At 37.6% G+C, this 15,546-nt stretch overlaps 1 protein-coding gene across 1 annotated transcript in view; it reads left to right on the top strand.

Moving 5' to 3' along the window:
* The first annotated feature begins 805 nt into the window (after nucleotides 1–805).
* Nucleotides 806–15,546, top strand: part of SLC4A10 (solute carrier family 4, sodium bicarbonate transporter, member 10) — a 125,704-nt gene continuing 110,963 nt past the window's right edge. Inside the window, exon 1 of the mRNA XM_009325384.1 lies at nucleotides 806–1,102. Coding sequence (XP_009323659.1) covers nucleotides 1,022–1,102 — 81 coding nt within the window. The 5' untranslated portion in view covers nucleotides 806–1,021. The remainder of the gene's footprint in view (nucleotides 1,103–15,546) is intronic.

Raw genomic sequence — 15,546 nt, forward strand, 5'->3', positions numbered from 1 at the left:
TTCGTCTTTGTTCTGTGAAGTGGTTTTTTTTGGTTTGCATAAGTTTGATGCCATAATGATAGCAACAATAAACATAAATAATGATTTATAATAATCAATTTCACTTGCATCAAGTATGTCTTTTAATAAAAAGTCCGGTTATTACTTTGTAGTCTTAATAATTTAAAAATTACTAAGGAGGATACTGTACCTTGGTTAGCTTGAAAGGTCTTTCATATCAGAAAAACCCCATGCATGATTGTTTTGTTTGATATCAAAACACATTTTTGCTGTCATAATACTGGCACATTTTCAAGGCATGCTGTTTTCTGGCTGCTAGCAGGGAGTAGTGGAAACAATGCAGTGATCATGCAATTTATTGAAAATAAATGCTGAAAATACTTAGTCAAGCAATGTTTTTAAATAGGGACTACGATTCATAAGGCTGCATAAAATAGCTGTTTCAATACCACAGGGGTATTTAAATGCCTCGCTGCCTGTGAACTGTTTATAATTTCTTTCTGGTAATTTTCCTTTGGATCGGATTGTCATGCTTCTTCTGAATGGTGGTAGTGCTTGTTGAGGAGTGGTCATGCAAGCAAAATTTGATAACCTCGATATGTCACTTCATCTGCTGTTTTTCTTTTGTTAATGCAAAGCTGGTTGCATAATATCTAATTTCTCCTTTAGCTGACCACAGATGAAAACAAAATCTATAATGGCAGCACTAGATTTTATAAAAAAACGCAAGTGAGGAGTTGAAGGATGTGGCTTGTTCTGTTTGGATGATGCAGGATTGCTTTAAGCAGTAAGCTTACTGTTTTCAGATGGCATTAGCAGCATCAGTGATATAGCTGTGTCAGCCTCCTTGACTACTGGATGTCTGTAATCGCACGGAGGAAACTATATTTAAGATCTGATGTCTTGAGGGTAATGACTCCAGCACTTACTGATGGACAGAATGGCTGTTAATGCTTTCTTCACTAGCCCAGAAGATTTTGAAAGATAGATGGGTCTGTGATGTACTTTTATAAGACAGGAAATGCAATTTTTGGGGGTCTCTGGAAATAGAAAGGTCATGCAGCTTGGAACCGGTGAGACATTACAGTCTCTAAGTCATCAGGTATGACCTCATAGTTTATACTAATATTTTTAACACAAGGGTTTGTTTTACAGTTTTAGGTCCTTTACAGTCTCTTTGTCTGTGTAATTGCTTCGTGTTGGATTTGCTACAGGATTTATAGGGTAGACTGTTTACATAAGCAGAGCAACGTATATCTTGGAAATCTAATGTGTTGTTAATTGCTGTTTGAACAATGTAAGGTTATTCCATATATATTTTCAACCTGTTTTTATTGTGAATATGCTTTCTTTTAACTAATTCATGGTAAAAGGTTATACCTTTGCTTTAAAGTAAAATGACAAGATTGTATTGCATTTTTAATTTGCTTTATCTTTACATGGCACACAAAGCTATTGTGTGAATGTGTGTGTTTGTTGTATGAAATGCAGTATAAGGCAGCTGTTTACCTACAGTGGCAGGTTATTTAAAACAACGTATCACATTGTGTAACAGGACTGAGCTATTCTGCAAGCACAGATCTTGCTTCATTTTGCAGTAGTAGGTTTTTTTTTTTTGCTTCATTTCAAATCAGTTTTAAAAATAGCTCACTGAACATAACAGTGAAAGTTTGGCAAGATAACTCTCCCCTTTTTATTACACTTGGTGACATATACTAATACTAATGGGTTGTAAAAGAGAAGGTTAATAACTTAAATGTTTAGAATATTGTTTAAACCCAAATTCATTTTACTGAAGCATCTCTCATCCTTTTTGTTTTTAACTGTTGCCAACTTTATTGCAAGGCTGATACTTTTGTATCTGCTAATGTATTGTGGTGATGGATAGGAAACAGTACATAAAAGAAAACAAGTATATGGGTATTTTACATAGCACGATAGTGGCCTAATTTCATGTGTGGAGCACAAAATGGGATTGGAGATACTGTTATCGCTTTAGGTGTCATAAATGCTAGATAATGGCCATTGTTTCCCTTGAATACAGCATAGAGCAATTATATTTGAAATTGTGGAAGTTTATTTTAAAAAATGATATTCAGCTCCATCTTAAGAAATTCTAGATGTATTTGCAGAACATTTCCATGGCAACGTGTTTGGCCATGTGTTTTAAAAGCTCAGCTGAAGCCTGAAAGTAGTGTGCAATTTTTCTGTTGCTTGCTCTACCCTTGTGAAACAATAATTTTCACATGTAACTGGACTGCAGATTGGCAGAGGGGAGCGGTATTTCCTGACCCCAAAGCACAGGATTAAGTGATCAAGATTTAAAAATATTTTCATATTTCCACCTAGAAATGTGAACATGTAAAACATGGATTTGATTTTGCATTTAGAACTGTATTCCGGTTTCCCATTTAATAACATTTTGTTGGAAATGTAGGTGTGTGGGAGACCACAGAAGACCAAACTTAAGAATGTGCAGCAAATTGCTTCAGTAAAAATGGCTGTCTTTTTTAATTAAAAACATATTTGTAAAAAATGTTGCATTACTTTTACTGGCCATAATTTATAGTTTCCCAGTCTACTTATCCAGCTTACATTCTTATTAATAATGGGGAAAGACTGCCCTGCTCTTAAGCTTGATTAGGTTTGGAACAATTTTACTATACCTTTCACTTGCTACAAGATCTTTTTAATCTGTTAGAATTTATTTTCAGTATTTTAATGTATTAGTCACAATGAGTACATTCTGTTTCTTGGCATTGGAATGAAATTCCTGAAAGTATTGGTTTCATGGTATTTTGGTGCTTTGCAGGGTATTTATGGACTTTTTAATAGGACCAACCCTCCCCCCAACTTCTTTGTTTTCCTTATTCAAGTATAATTTAAAATCTTGACTTACCTGTATTTTGAAGTTGGTCCTGAAGTCTCCTTTGCTCATTTAAAATAATTAGATCTCCATGGAATTTTGCGTAACTGGAAGCTATAGCAGTATGCCATGTGCTTACGCTGGACTCTGTTTCATCATTTATATTAATTCTACAAACTGCATTCTGTGGATGTTTTTGAAATGTAACATTAATGATAATCTCCAGATAGTGCAACAGGCATCCCTTGCGGCCTGTTGAGGATAGAAACTGTATCTACAGAGGAAAAGAAATTGGTGAAGAGTGCTTGCTTGAGGAAGTGTATGTTCAGGTCATTCCATTTTGAAACAGCGGTATTACTGACTATTGCAAGTGAGTTTGAATATGTATTTTCACTCAAAGGACGTAGTCCCATTATAGGTCCTTCTTCATTTGGAGGGATTAGAGAATAGTACCCCAAAGGAGTGTATTAAGGAGGTGATGTTCTTCTGTAAGAGAAGGAATTGCAGCAAGGTAGAGATACACACACGAGAGCAGGGAATTGAACTGAAGTGATCTGAAAACTTAAAACTACAAGCTATTTTGCTTGTTTAACCCTCCTCCCCCTGTCACCCAAAAAAGAAAGGTTTAAAATATACTTGCTGATATTTGGACATATTGCACAAATTTGGAGTAATTGGATCCAGTGGCAGTGTGTTGGTATCAACTTAACAAGAAGATTTTTTTTATGCCTTCTTTAAAACTATGCCATGCCTCTTCAAACCGAGTTGATTGTAACTGTCCATATATGAAGAATACTGTGTAAAGAAAGATCTCTCTAACTAAAGAATTCTTTCCCCTTGACTGTGCATAATGAGTACACATCCGTGAATATGTGTTTCCCTATCTTTAAACATTCCTATTCACAGAACTTGATGATAAAGATCTTGTAAAGAAACAAAGCTCTGTATGGATGTTTTAGGAACAGTGTTAACTAGCAAGTTGGGCAAGAAGCCCAATATTTGTGTCATTTACCAATTCTAAACTTGAATGCTCACACTCATGCACATACTCAGTTGTGTAGTGATTTTACTTATTACTGATTGCTGTTCTGATTCCACACTACTGACTTTTTTCGTATGTTATAGTACCAGTTTTTAAGGAAATGGCAACACTAGGACAAATAGGAGATTGTGGCCAAATATTCACAAATGGCAAAACAACACTAGAAGCAAAAAGTACTTTTAGAAGGAGCTGAAGGAGTTCAAGTTCTTTTGTCCTACAGTAGTCTCCCTCCTACGAGATCATCCTATTCTCTGGTCAGATTCTCCTTGTTTAGTACTTAATTCATGTACCAAGGCCTAATGACCTGAATTAGGGAAGGCTGAGTATAAACATGTCAGAAAGGTCTAAAACAAAGTAAGACAGCATAAATATGTAATAGCTAACTGCAGGGTCACAAACTATATAGCTAAATGACTAGTGTTACAAGAATGCTCTATTCCATTTAGTGTTCCAAGAATATCACCACATGATCATTCTGAATAAAGACTATTTGAAGGAGTTTTGCAGGGATACAATATGAAAATGTGAATACATCACAACAATAATGCCACAGTAATCTGTTAAAAAAATTTAAAATAGAGTCATAGTTAGTCCCAGCCAATTCCTGTAGAGGTGGGACCACCTAAGAGGGAGTAGTAGGGAAGGTGACTGTATTAACGCAGTAAAAGAGAATGGTTATGCATTACTTAGATGGCATTTTGGAGAGAAGAAGCAATCCCAACTATGGTTTATTCTCTCTCTCCCCCGCCTCCTGTCTGTCTCATAATGAGCCTCATAAATAATATGACTTGTTCATACTGTTTCTTGTTTCCTTGCAAGACCATATTTATTTTGCCTTACTTAACTTTTCAATAAAAGTTATTAATAAAAAAACATTAACATGAGTGCTGTTACACTACTGTGATCAGGGTCTTTGGCCTCATGATAATTTCTTTCAGGAGAAGCCAAGTATAAATAGAAGTTGATCCAATAGGTTGCTTAATTAGTAAAATCAATATAAACTACAGAGTAAGCTACATAATGCTTTCCATTGTGCCATACTGATTTCAGTGTGACCCTAAAAGGGAGAGCATCGCTTTCCTGAATAATTTAAAAAATGTATATACCAGTAAGAGATTACACGATGTAACTGATGGTAAGGCAGGGAAATACTGCTATTCCCATTTTATTAAGGGGATCAAGTTTTTTCTTATGTTTAAGTGATACTTCTTATCTTCTAATTTGTGCCCATTTCCTCTTGCCCTGTCACTGGGCACCACTGAGAAGAGTCTGGCTAAGCCTTTGCTACTTCCCCCCCACTCAGGTATTTGTATGCTCTGATAAGACCCCTCTGAGCCTTCTCTCCTCCAGGATGAAAGAGTCCCAGTGCTCTCAGCCTCTCCTTCTGTGACCTTTCTGGCCCTTGACTGGGCTTACTCCAGTATGTCTCTCTCGTAAGAAGGGAGCCCAGAACTGGATGAAGTGCTCCAGTTATGTCTCAACAGGGCTGAATAGAGGGGCAGAATCACAGTATCGGGGAAGGAAATTTGGATTCTCTGTTAATTAGTCAATCAAATATGGCAAACTTTGGACAGGAATCCTTGAAAAATGAGGACTGAATGCACTGAAAATTATAAATAGTAATGTTTGTTGGTAATCTTCTGGAGAAGAAAAACTTTGAAAATAGCTTTGCTTAAGTCATAGCAGTTGTTTTAGTGATGAAACCTCCTGTTGTTTTGGAATGTCTTGTATGGAATCTATGTCTCCCAATGCCAATTGATACAAGCAGAGAATAACTCCTGAAAGGAAAGGTTAAGCTTTAATATTTTGAGCTAAGTGAATTTTAAAGTAACTGAATAAAAAGATATCATCTAGTATGATATCACTAATTTAAAAAAAAAAAAAAAGGTGAACTATGGGGAACGTGAACTCCAGGGATTCATAAGTTGTGGTTTTAGGCAACTCGCCAAAAATGATGTGTTAATTTCTAGTGGAAACTCAGAGCTTGCACAGAGCTCTAAAATGTTCTCAACTGATGCAGCCACCATCAGCTGATAAAAAATACTCAGCTTGGTGCATTGAATGAAAATGTAAAACAGGCATTAAGTGACATGAGGGAGTGTTGAGGTATTGTAAAAATTTGCTCGTTTTCATAATAGCTTCCCCCTTTTCCCCCAGGCTGCTTAAATAAAACAAAAATGTATATAGGAGCCTTCAGTGATTCAAGATTCATCCGTTTCTCTCCTGATAACATAATGAGTTCATGTGTTTAAATTCTCTTTATTAAAGATTTTATGCAGGCACACAGAGTCATTAAAATATGTGCAAGAAATCATACCCATATGGTTTGCATCCACATTTAATGCAATTAAAACTATTCTAACAAAAGCAATATCAGTTTTATGTCCCAATCCTGCAATTAAAATTTTCCAGGAAAAGCAGTGTCACTTTTATGCCTGAATCCTGCAGGTGGAACAGCAGAGAAATACCTTGTCCTTGCATTAGTAAGTGGAGATGCAACTGAGCAATTCCATTCAGATGTGGAGTCTGTTTGGAGATAGGAATTTGCATGGTGGAGACCTGATGTTAAGCTTATTAGGTGAGGGGGTTAACTATGCTTTAGGGGGTTTCTGTCTTAGAGTTAGCCATGCAGGTCAGTTATACCAGCTGATGTCACTCTTTAGTTCAATTTTTAAAGGTATTTAAGTGTTTATTTTCTATTTTCCTGCTAAGGTTATCTGAAATACTTTGAACTTGGAAAAAAAAAATCAGACTTCTTGTTCCCCTTTTCTTCTCCCCATTCTTTGTCTAACTTGTCTAGTCCAGTTCCGGGAATAATTTTTGGTGAATATAAAATTTTAGACTTCATGTGTGTATGTGTGTCTTAAACAGTGGTTGTGCATATCACAACTTAAATTTAGGCAACTCTTAGTATATAAGAAAGCGGAGGTTGATTGGTGTTATCTCCGTGTTGACTGCCATGTAACATTTTTAATGGAGTACACTAAATGATCATTAGAAAAATCTAATACATATGGAAAATCCAAAACTATCGTTTTGTAACAATGACAGTAATATAGTGATTTCTTATGGCATTGTATATTCTGCTGAGAATTATTCCTGGGTGCTTGATTCCACATGGCAAGCACAGGGCTAGTTCTGTGAGTGCTACTAAGGATGAAGCTCAGTGTCTGGTAACTGTGACTGGATCTTATCTTCAGAATATCAGTTGTGGTAGTTGTGCTAATACATGTCAAAAATACGACTTCTTAGATCACCAGGGCACAGGATTTAATGGATATTGCCAGTAAAGTTTACCTAACATATAAAATGTGAAACATTCGAAAATGAAAAGCTGTCTTGGCATTCTTCTTTTGTTCTGGAAGGAAGTGATGACCTTTTTCTCCAGGAACTTGGTTGCCTTGTTGCCTTCGCCAGACTTGTCCCCTCTGCTAGATCTCAGTGTACTGTCACCAGTCCTTCTGCACGTAGTCATGAATGAATCCCTCATTGCTGCTAGTGAGTGTCTCGCAGTGACTCACTGGGCTTGGTTATTGCCCAGTCTGCCTTCTGCTCTCCTCCTCCTCTTTCCTGAGTGGTTTTCTATTTTGTAGGGTGCAGATGTGCTGAAATTTCTCAGCCATCTAACTTCTGATGCAAAGATGCATATTTACTGTGGATGTCAGTGAGAGATGTAATCTGTCCTGTCAAAAGTAGTTACTAGCACTGCTTTATGTCCTGAACATCTACAGTAGCAGCAACCTCAGCACAGACCTGAGACATGCTCCGGGTCCTTTTTCTTGCCTGCTTCAGCAGATAAGAAGTGTTAAATTGTTTCCTTTTCAGTATCCTTTGCAATTGCAGAGACGGGGATTAAATTTACATTTTTAGCAATGTCTGTATCATCAGCTATAAACAAATTTCCCTGGTAATCGCTTGGACTTTATTTCCCTCATGGGCCTCTTTTTATGTCCATAAAAATGTCATTATCAATTTCTAGTTTAATTTCCTTTTAATTTTCCTGTCTTTGCTTGGCTACACTGTACACACCTGTAGATCTCTAATTTAATACAGGAACATAAAGAGTAGCACCTTTATCTTCCACTATGCACAGCACAAAATTTCTTCAGGTGAATTGAAGAATCTCTTATGCTGTTTATTCAGTCATAGCAAACAAGATTCAGGCTCTTTGGCTTTGGACACTTTTGGCACCTGCTTCTCTACAGAGCTGGGCAGCAGGGATCCTATAAAGTAAACTGGTTAAGCCCTGGAGCTGATGCTGTTCCTATAATGGATGCTCCTGCCTTCCCAGCATGTTCATCACCATACATCTTCCTCTCTTGGTTTACAGTTTACGTATTTGGGATAGGCATAGTGATGTACGCTGACATAGCAGACAATTATGGAACAACGCTGCTCTTCTCGGAAAACAGCAGGGAGTTACATCATTTCCAAGACAAGAAGCACACCATGCTCCGTAACCCTCACTTTGGGAGATTGTCTGTGTTAATGAAGGCAGAGTTTTCTTTGCTTCATCAGGTTCCTAGTGCAATTCTGCTCAGTTTGAACATACGTGTATTTATAACTTCATAGCCTCTTGTCAGAGGACCTCTTGATCAATCTCAGCATGGGACTGCAGATCTCCTTCAGACACCTCAATTGCCATGTCTTTCCCTGGAACATAGGAATACAGAAATGGTTGTGCTGGGCCAGACTAAAGATGCTGGCTCAGTATCTTGTCTCTCTGATACTGGTCAAAAGCCTAGGCAAATGTGTGATAGTGGGGCAAGTGCACGATAGATCCCCTGGGTACTCTCTGAGAACCTTGCAGTTCATAGCTCCAGGACTTTCTGTTCCAGAAACGGTGGGTTTGGACTTGGTACCTTTGATAGATTTCTCTTCCCTGCACATGCCCACACATTTCTTGAACTCAAGTAAACTTTTAGTATCCACCGGAGTTCCATAGCTTGCCAATATGTTGTGTGAAGAACTATGTCTTTTTGTTTGTTTTGAACCTGGCTCCAGCTCTCTTCATTTAATACCACCATCCTCAGTACTATGTTGGGAAAGACAGTGAACAGTAATTTCCCTATTCAGCCTCTGAATACCCATCATGTTTTTATAGTCTTCTAATATATCTACCTCATACAGAGGGTATTCTTGTTCTCTACCTCTGAATCTTGTTAATTTCAGCTATAACCTTTTTGGCAAGTAGGAAAAAATTATACTTGATATTCAAGCTGCAGGTAAACTTAAGATGTATACAGTGGGCATAAGGATATCCTTGGTTTGGTCCCTTTGTGTTTTCTAATTCATAGTGTTCTGTTTGCTTTTTTCCCCACAGCTACAGAACTTTGATACAGTATTTTCATGGAATTTTTAACCAAAACTCCAAGACCCCACTGCTAAGTGGTGGTGCTCGGGAAGTTTCACTATGTATGTGAAACTAGGTTTGTTTTCCCCTCTTGTGCATCAGTTTGCAACTTTCCCACTGAATTCCATTCAACATTTTATCATCCTTAACGCACTTAGGGTGCTAAGGGCCTTTTACAGCTCTTCATATTCAAGCTTTATCTTTATGAATCTGATTAGGAAATTATCTGTCATTAGCAAACTTTGTTACCTTGCTGCATGTCCAAAATCATCTATACATTTGTACCAGTGCAGATCTCACTAGAATTCCAGTGATGACTGGTGACCTCCCACTGCAAAAGAAATTACAATTTCCCTATAGCTTCTGTATTCTACATTTTATCACTTTTTAGCCCAGCAAAGACCTTTCCTCTTATTCCATTGCTGCTTAGGTTCTTTCAGTTGCCTTTGGTGAAGACTCATGCTCAAAACCTTTTGGCAGTCAAAGTAGACTTTATTAACCAATTTCTTTCATTCACAGGCTTCTTTACTCCTTCAAGGAATTACAGTAGGTTTGTGAGGCACGATTCCACAGGATCGATTGTTTTCCAGTATATCATACTTACTCACGTGCCCTGTAATTTTATTCTTTATAATAGTTTCTCTAAATCTGCCCATTACCAGCAACAGGCTTACTGGTTGATTGTTTACAAACACTGTTTGGAAATCTTTTTAGAAGTTGACATCATACATGTGGTCTTCCAGTTCAAAGGTACTAGAGGTGAGTTCAAGTAATCTGGTTCAAAGGTACCGGAAGTGATTTCAAGTAAGGATGTTACACAGCACATTCAGTTACTTGTAGAATTTGGGATTATAAATTGGGTTTTGTTGACTTAAATATCTTGAGAGTAATTCTGTTGGAAGGATATGCAAATTTAAAACCTCTTTACTTCTAGGCTGGCTGGATCTCCACAGAAATATGATGCAGCATAACAGTAACAAGAAAACTGCGGAAGCAGGAACATTCAGAAAGTGTTTAAAACACAAGACAGACAAATACAAGATAATAATGTCACATAGAGTTTCCATTTTTTCATGGACAGATTAAAAAAGTCATCACGCCTTTGCTAATCTTTTATCGTTCTTTGGCACGAGCATTACTTTTGTGATTCAGGGTGATGAAAAATGAACAAGAATGAGAATAATAATGAATAAAATTTTCAAGGGAATAATAGTAGTATCTGTTAAGGGAACTATGCACAGGATTTATTGACTTGATCTTCATGCTATTGAAAAGGAGACATTTCTTATCTTTTACTTACTCATTAAATATGTCACTTGCTACTTTCCTCCCCCTTATTATTTTTTTAGCAGATGAATAATAAGCGGGCATAGACAGAGTGCTAGTTAAGCTCAACTGTCTGTTCCAGTGATTGTGAGGTGAATGAGCAGGCTTCCTGACTGCCCTGTGCAAGTCAGATCCACTGCTAAGTGGAGAAGTGGGGACATTTGCTTTTTCTGTTTCTCTCTTCTTTTTCCCCTCTATGAAAAATTCTTCAGTTTAAATGTAAGCTGTACAAGCAGACGCTGTTTCAGTCTTCAGTGGTCTTATAAAAGCTTTAGGCCTTTTTTGTTTGAAGGACAGACAAAGGTTCAAGGGAAATTTCAGTTCTGTTCTTCTGACTTCCTATTATTGCTTCTAGTCTCTTGTTGACTTTTTCAATGCTCTGTCCCAGTTTAAAATATGCTCATTCTGTTTCTAAGCAGAGGAAAGCTCTTATAAGATGCACTTTTTAAAATGTTCTGTTGCAGTCCATGGCAATGCTATAGTTTAAAATAAAAATCACCTGGAATCTTATCTAGCTCCCATCCTGCTGGGTTCCCATTGACTACACAGGAGTGGTGCAAGGTGCAAGTTAATGTAGGATTTCACATACCTTTTGGGGAGTAACATCTTTGTTTTTCATGATCCAGTCTACTGAGAATTCCACCACTTGGAAATGGATTTGTAATCCTGATGGATTACAAACCTGCTTCCTCGAGTTTTGAATTCTGCCATGTTTACATCAGGAGATGAAATTATACTAGACCATAAATGTTTCAAAGAAAATAAAATTATTACACATAACTCTTAATCCTTTTCTAAGTGTTGGTGCCCCTTTGTTTTTTAAGTGTGCATATTTGTGACTTTTAATAGCATATCAGAGTGACAGGGAAGGAGTGAATTTCAAGTGATTTTTTTTTTTTTTTTTCCCCTTCCTTCTCAGGCAGATCAACTCCTAGAGCTTTGATGTATTAGCTGAAGTCTGTGGTTCCCATATATAGCAGACGTGATTGAACCCGTATTTGGAGACCAAAAGCCCTGTGTAACTTCCTGGGATAGATATGGTTTAAAATACACTAGCTGACCTTGTTTTGTTTACAGTCCTTTGCCTTCAGAAATCTTCTACTTGAAAACAATAATTGGTAAAGTTAAGTATCAGACATTAGCTGTGATGTTGGGCTTGAAAAAGAATAAGTAGGCTTAAAATAACAAAACAAGCTCCTTAAAAAAAAAAACCAACCCAAACACTCCCTCCCCAAGAACCCAGACATCTGTACGTCCAAGGATGCAGAAGAACACTTAACCAATGATGTTATTTACTCTCTTGTGTACTATATCTTGAGAAGAATTAAGCAATTGGTATGCTATTCTGGCAAATGATCCATAAATAGGATTAAAATTCCTGGGATAATAGGGCTCAGATTAGTCCAGTTCTACGTTACAAAAGATTTATTAGTGTATGTTGGCATGAACTTCTAATATAGTTAGAGGGTGTACAAGTATAAAATGCCTCGACCAATACTGCTTATATGGACTTGGCATGCAATATAAGCTTCAGTGGATTAAATCTTTTCCTAATATAACTATGTCATAGCAAATCATCTTTATCAGCTAGCATTTTAAATCACCATGTAATTTGTTAAAACAACTAATGTATGTCGGAGAGAGTATATGTAACAGCTTCAGGTAACAGAAGTTTCAGGATCTATGAAAAAGCAACAATCAGGATGGTACTGCTTCCTTTCTCTTGTTATTTTTGATTGCTTTATTGATGCTTGTTTATTTCTGTGCTTTCTGATGCTTTTCATGCTCTTATATCAATCCATGTCCGCATTACACTTCTTTTGATATTTTCTGTCCTTTTCTTCTTCCCTTAAATTACACCTGCCTCCGGTTCAGCCTCCTCTCTGTGCCATTCCTGTCACTTCCTTTTTTCCTTCAGGTGCAAAACTCTTCATGTCCTCCATTATCTGGTCTTCCTTTTATTTTCTTGATGTTTCTGGAATGTTACTGGTCTCAAAGAACCTGGAGGTTGTCTTTTTACCTCCTGCTGTTCCCTCCAGCCCATAGAACTTTGTTCCCTTGTTTATTAACACTGCCTCATCTATGGTCCTTTCTGTGGAGACTGTTACCTCCAACGATATCCACTCTGAATTTGGGTCAAAGAAGTTGGTACTTCTGTGCTCTTGTTCTTAAGCTCTGCCTGCTCCTAGCTCTTTATCTTTTTTTTTTTTTTAACAATAGAATTTTCTTCTGCCTGCCTTTTTATGGCCTGCATGCACACAACTCTATTTATTCCCATCTCTCTGTCTGACTTTGACTTGCCGCTTTCTTCCACTCATACTTTCTCACCCTTCAGTTTCCTTATGGGTAACCACCCAACTCTGTAGCTGCCCGGGTGCTGTTGTTTCTCATTTGAATTGTATCCCATGTACCAAATCAGCTACACACTTGAGTTGGTCTTCTCTAAGCACTGTGTTCTCTGACTTCCTTTTCTGTGATAACTGTTTGAACTTTTTCAACATTTTTATTCTCTCTCTCTCTCCCCCCCCCCCCCCCACACACACACACACACATACACACAGAGTCCAGATGGCTTTGGTATCCTGGACAAGAAGGTGATAGGCTTTACCTATCAACGTAATTTATTTTTCTTCCTCTCTCTCCCCCCCCCCCCCCCCCCCAAGAATGGGACTTTCTAAAACCTCTGTTTTGTTGATCTTGATGACTTCTTTTCTGCACTTATTCCCTTTATTCCTCTGTACTTTCCTTTCCTCTGTCAGGTTATCAGTTCCCTTTAGGCTCTATTTTTTTGTTCTCATACACTTCCAAACCCTTCTGACAATTCATGGTCCTGGCTGACTCCCAGTATCCACTTTCTCAGTTCCTAATGCCATCTGCCATGCTTCAGAGATACTGCTGACTATCTTTGGTGAAAATCTGATTTTGCTGACTTTCTGTATTTCTTAATCTCTGGGATTTTTGTCATCTGTTACGAGTATCTTTGCTTGCAGTTTTGCCTGTTCTGTATTTTTTATTAATCATATAGCCTTCCATCCAGCTTTTCTATTTCCCCCTCTCTCCAAGTGAACTTCCTAAAACTAACTAACCAAGGTCAAAGTTCAAGCTTCCTCCTCGTTTACTGAAACAGACATTAAGATTTTGTTTTGTAGTCTTCAGAACCTGTTCCAATGAACCTATCCCTGTCCCTATCCACCTTCTGACTTTCTGCTGTTCTTCATTTTAATTTCTGTTTCTCTCCTTGAATTCCTTCCCATACACAAGAAATATGTCCGAGTCTCTTCATATTAAAAAAAACCAGCACAAAACAACCCTCAACTTCAGAAGTTTCTATTCACCAGATTAATGTCCTATCCCTAGATCTCCTTCATGTCCCCACCCCCTTAGTACGCTTTGCACAATTGTTTTCATTTCTTGTCTTCTAATGCCTTTCTAGAACTGCTCACCTCTGGTTTGTCTTTTGCACTGAAATTTATCTCACTAATGTTCCACTTGACTTCTTCCTGGAGGAATTCCAGGCTAGTCCTTTATTCTCCTCCACTCCATCTGTCATCTCTCTGCGATGCTATGTTACAGTCTTCACTAAATTTTGTTGTTCTTAGACATTTGTCATTTTGTCCTTGTTGATTCTCTCTCTTTTCAGACTCAGTTTCTTATTGGGTGGGTCTTCCTCTCCCCCTCCTCCTCTTTCTGTATGTAGGTGTGTGTTTAGATCTCTCAGGAATCCATCCCCAGCCTTTGCATCCTCCTCCACACCTTACTTCAGATAATGTAGCCATAACCATAATCTTTATGAAGGCATCACTACTTTATTTTTTAGTGGTCTTCCCCCACTCCAGTTAAACTCTGCCTATCAGAAAATTTTCTTGGTCTTCAGTGGTCACCTGAATATAATAATGTCAGAAACAATTCCTTTGTCAGAAACATCTTTTCTTTCCTGATGTGCTGCTCTTGCTCTTAGGCAGCTCTGAGGTCTGACAGTTCCTGTTTGTCCACGTAGCTGTAAATCAGATTGAAGGCCTGCTCGTCTCAACACCGTGACTGTTATGATCTCATCTGCCTGTCTGACTTTAATACTCACAGCTTTGCTTCTCTTGATTACTGGTGTTAATATCATCTTGGTTTATCACTCTGCCTACATCACTTGCTTTTTGAAGTCTATTTACTCATCTTCTCAAATACAAACTTCTGGTCTTTCTTTTAAAAGCTTTACAAATTGCCTTCTCCTTTCCCTTCCGAGAGAGAGATTTTACCACAAAGTTGAATTTTGTTTTTGCTCTGCTGGCAGTATTGGTTTTATTTCCCAATTGCTATTCATCTTAGAGTTACTAATGCACTTTCTCTTACTGTGCCCAATCTTTGTGAAGCTCCTCCTCAAAACTCCTTCTGTAGTCTATAAAGTTAAGTATAACCTGTTAACGACTGGGCAGGTGTGTTAGTTGTGGGCATCTTATTATACTTAGGTTGCCGAGTATTCTTGACCTGAGGCTATTTATTGTTTGTATACTTACAAGCTAAGTGTCTTTTAAATTAGATGACTATTGAAACAGTTATAAATGAAGTCATTTATTTGAACTATTGACTATCACATCATGCATGTATTTGTAGCGTGTATGTCAATGGAGCCCACAGACACTATTTTTCTTTCTCCACACATGCGTACACATACATATTTAATAACAATGCTAGCTAAAGAAGAGGTAGGCAGAATTTGCAGGTATAAGGAAGGACGCTTATGAGACCAAATACAGATCAGGAGATTGTTGTTATTTGTTTAGTACCTACACTGAGATCGTGCCAAGAAGAGGAGCCTATTGTACTAAGCCTGGTACAAACTTGTAGCAAATGAAGGACTGATCCAAGTAGCTTGCGGCATAACGTTTAAATGATAATAATTTTCCTTACTGGGTTCACCACAAAAAAATCCATTCTTTAATAAAAGGAGATGGTGTTGTCTTGGCA

Source organism: Pygoscelis adeliae, unplaced genomic scaffold (assembly GCF_000699105.1).
Source record: "Pygoscelis adeliae isolate BGI_AS28 unplaced genomic scaffold, ASM69910v1 Scaffold106, whole genome shotgun sequence".
Lineage (NCBI taxonomy): Eukaryota > Metazoa > Chordata > Aves > Sphenisciformes > Spheniscidae > Pygoscelis > Pygoscelis adeliae.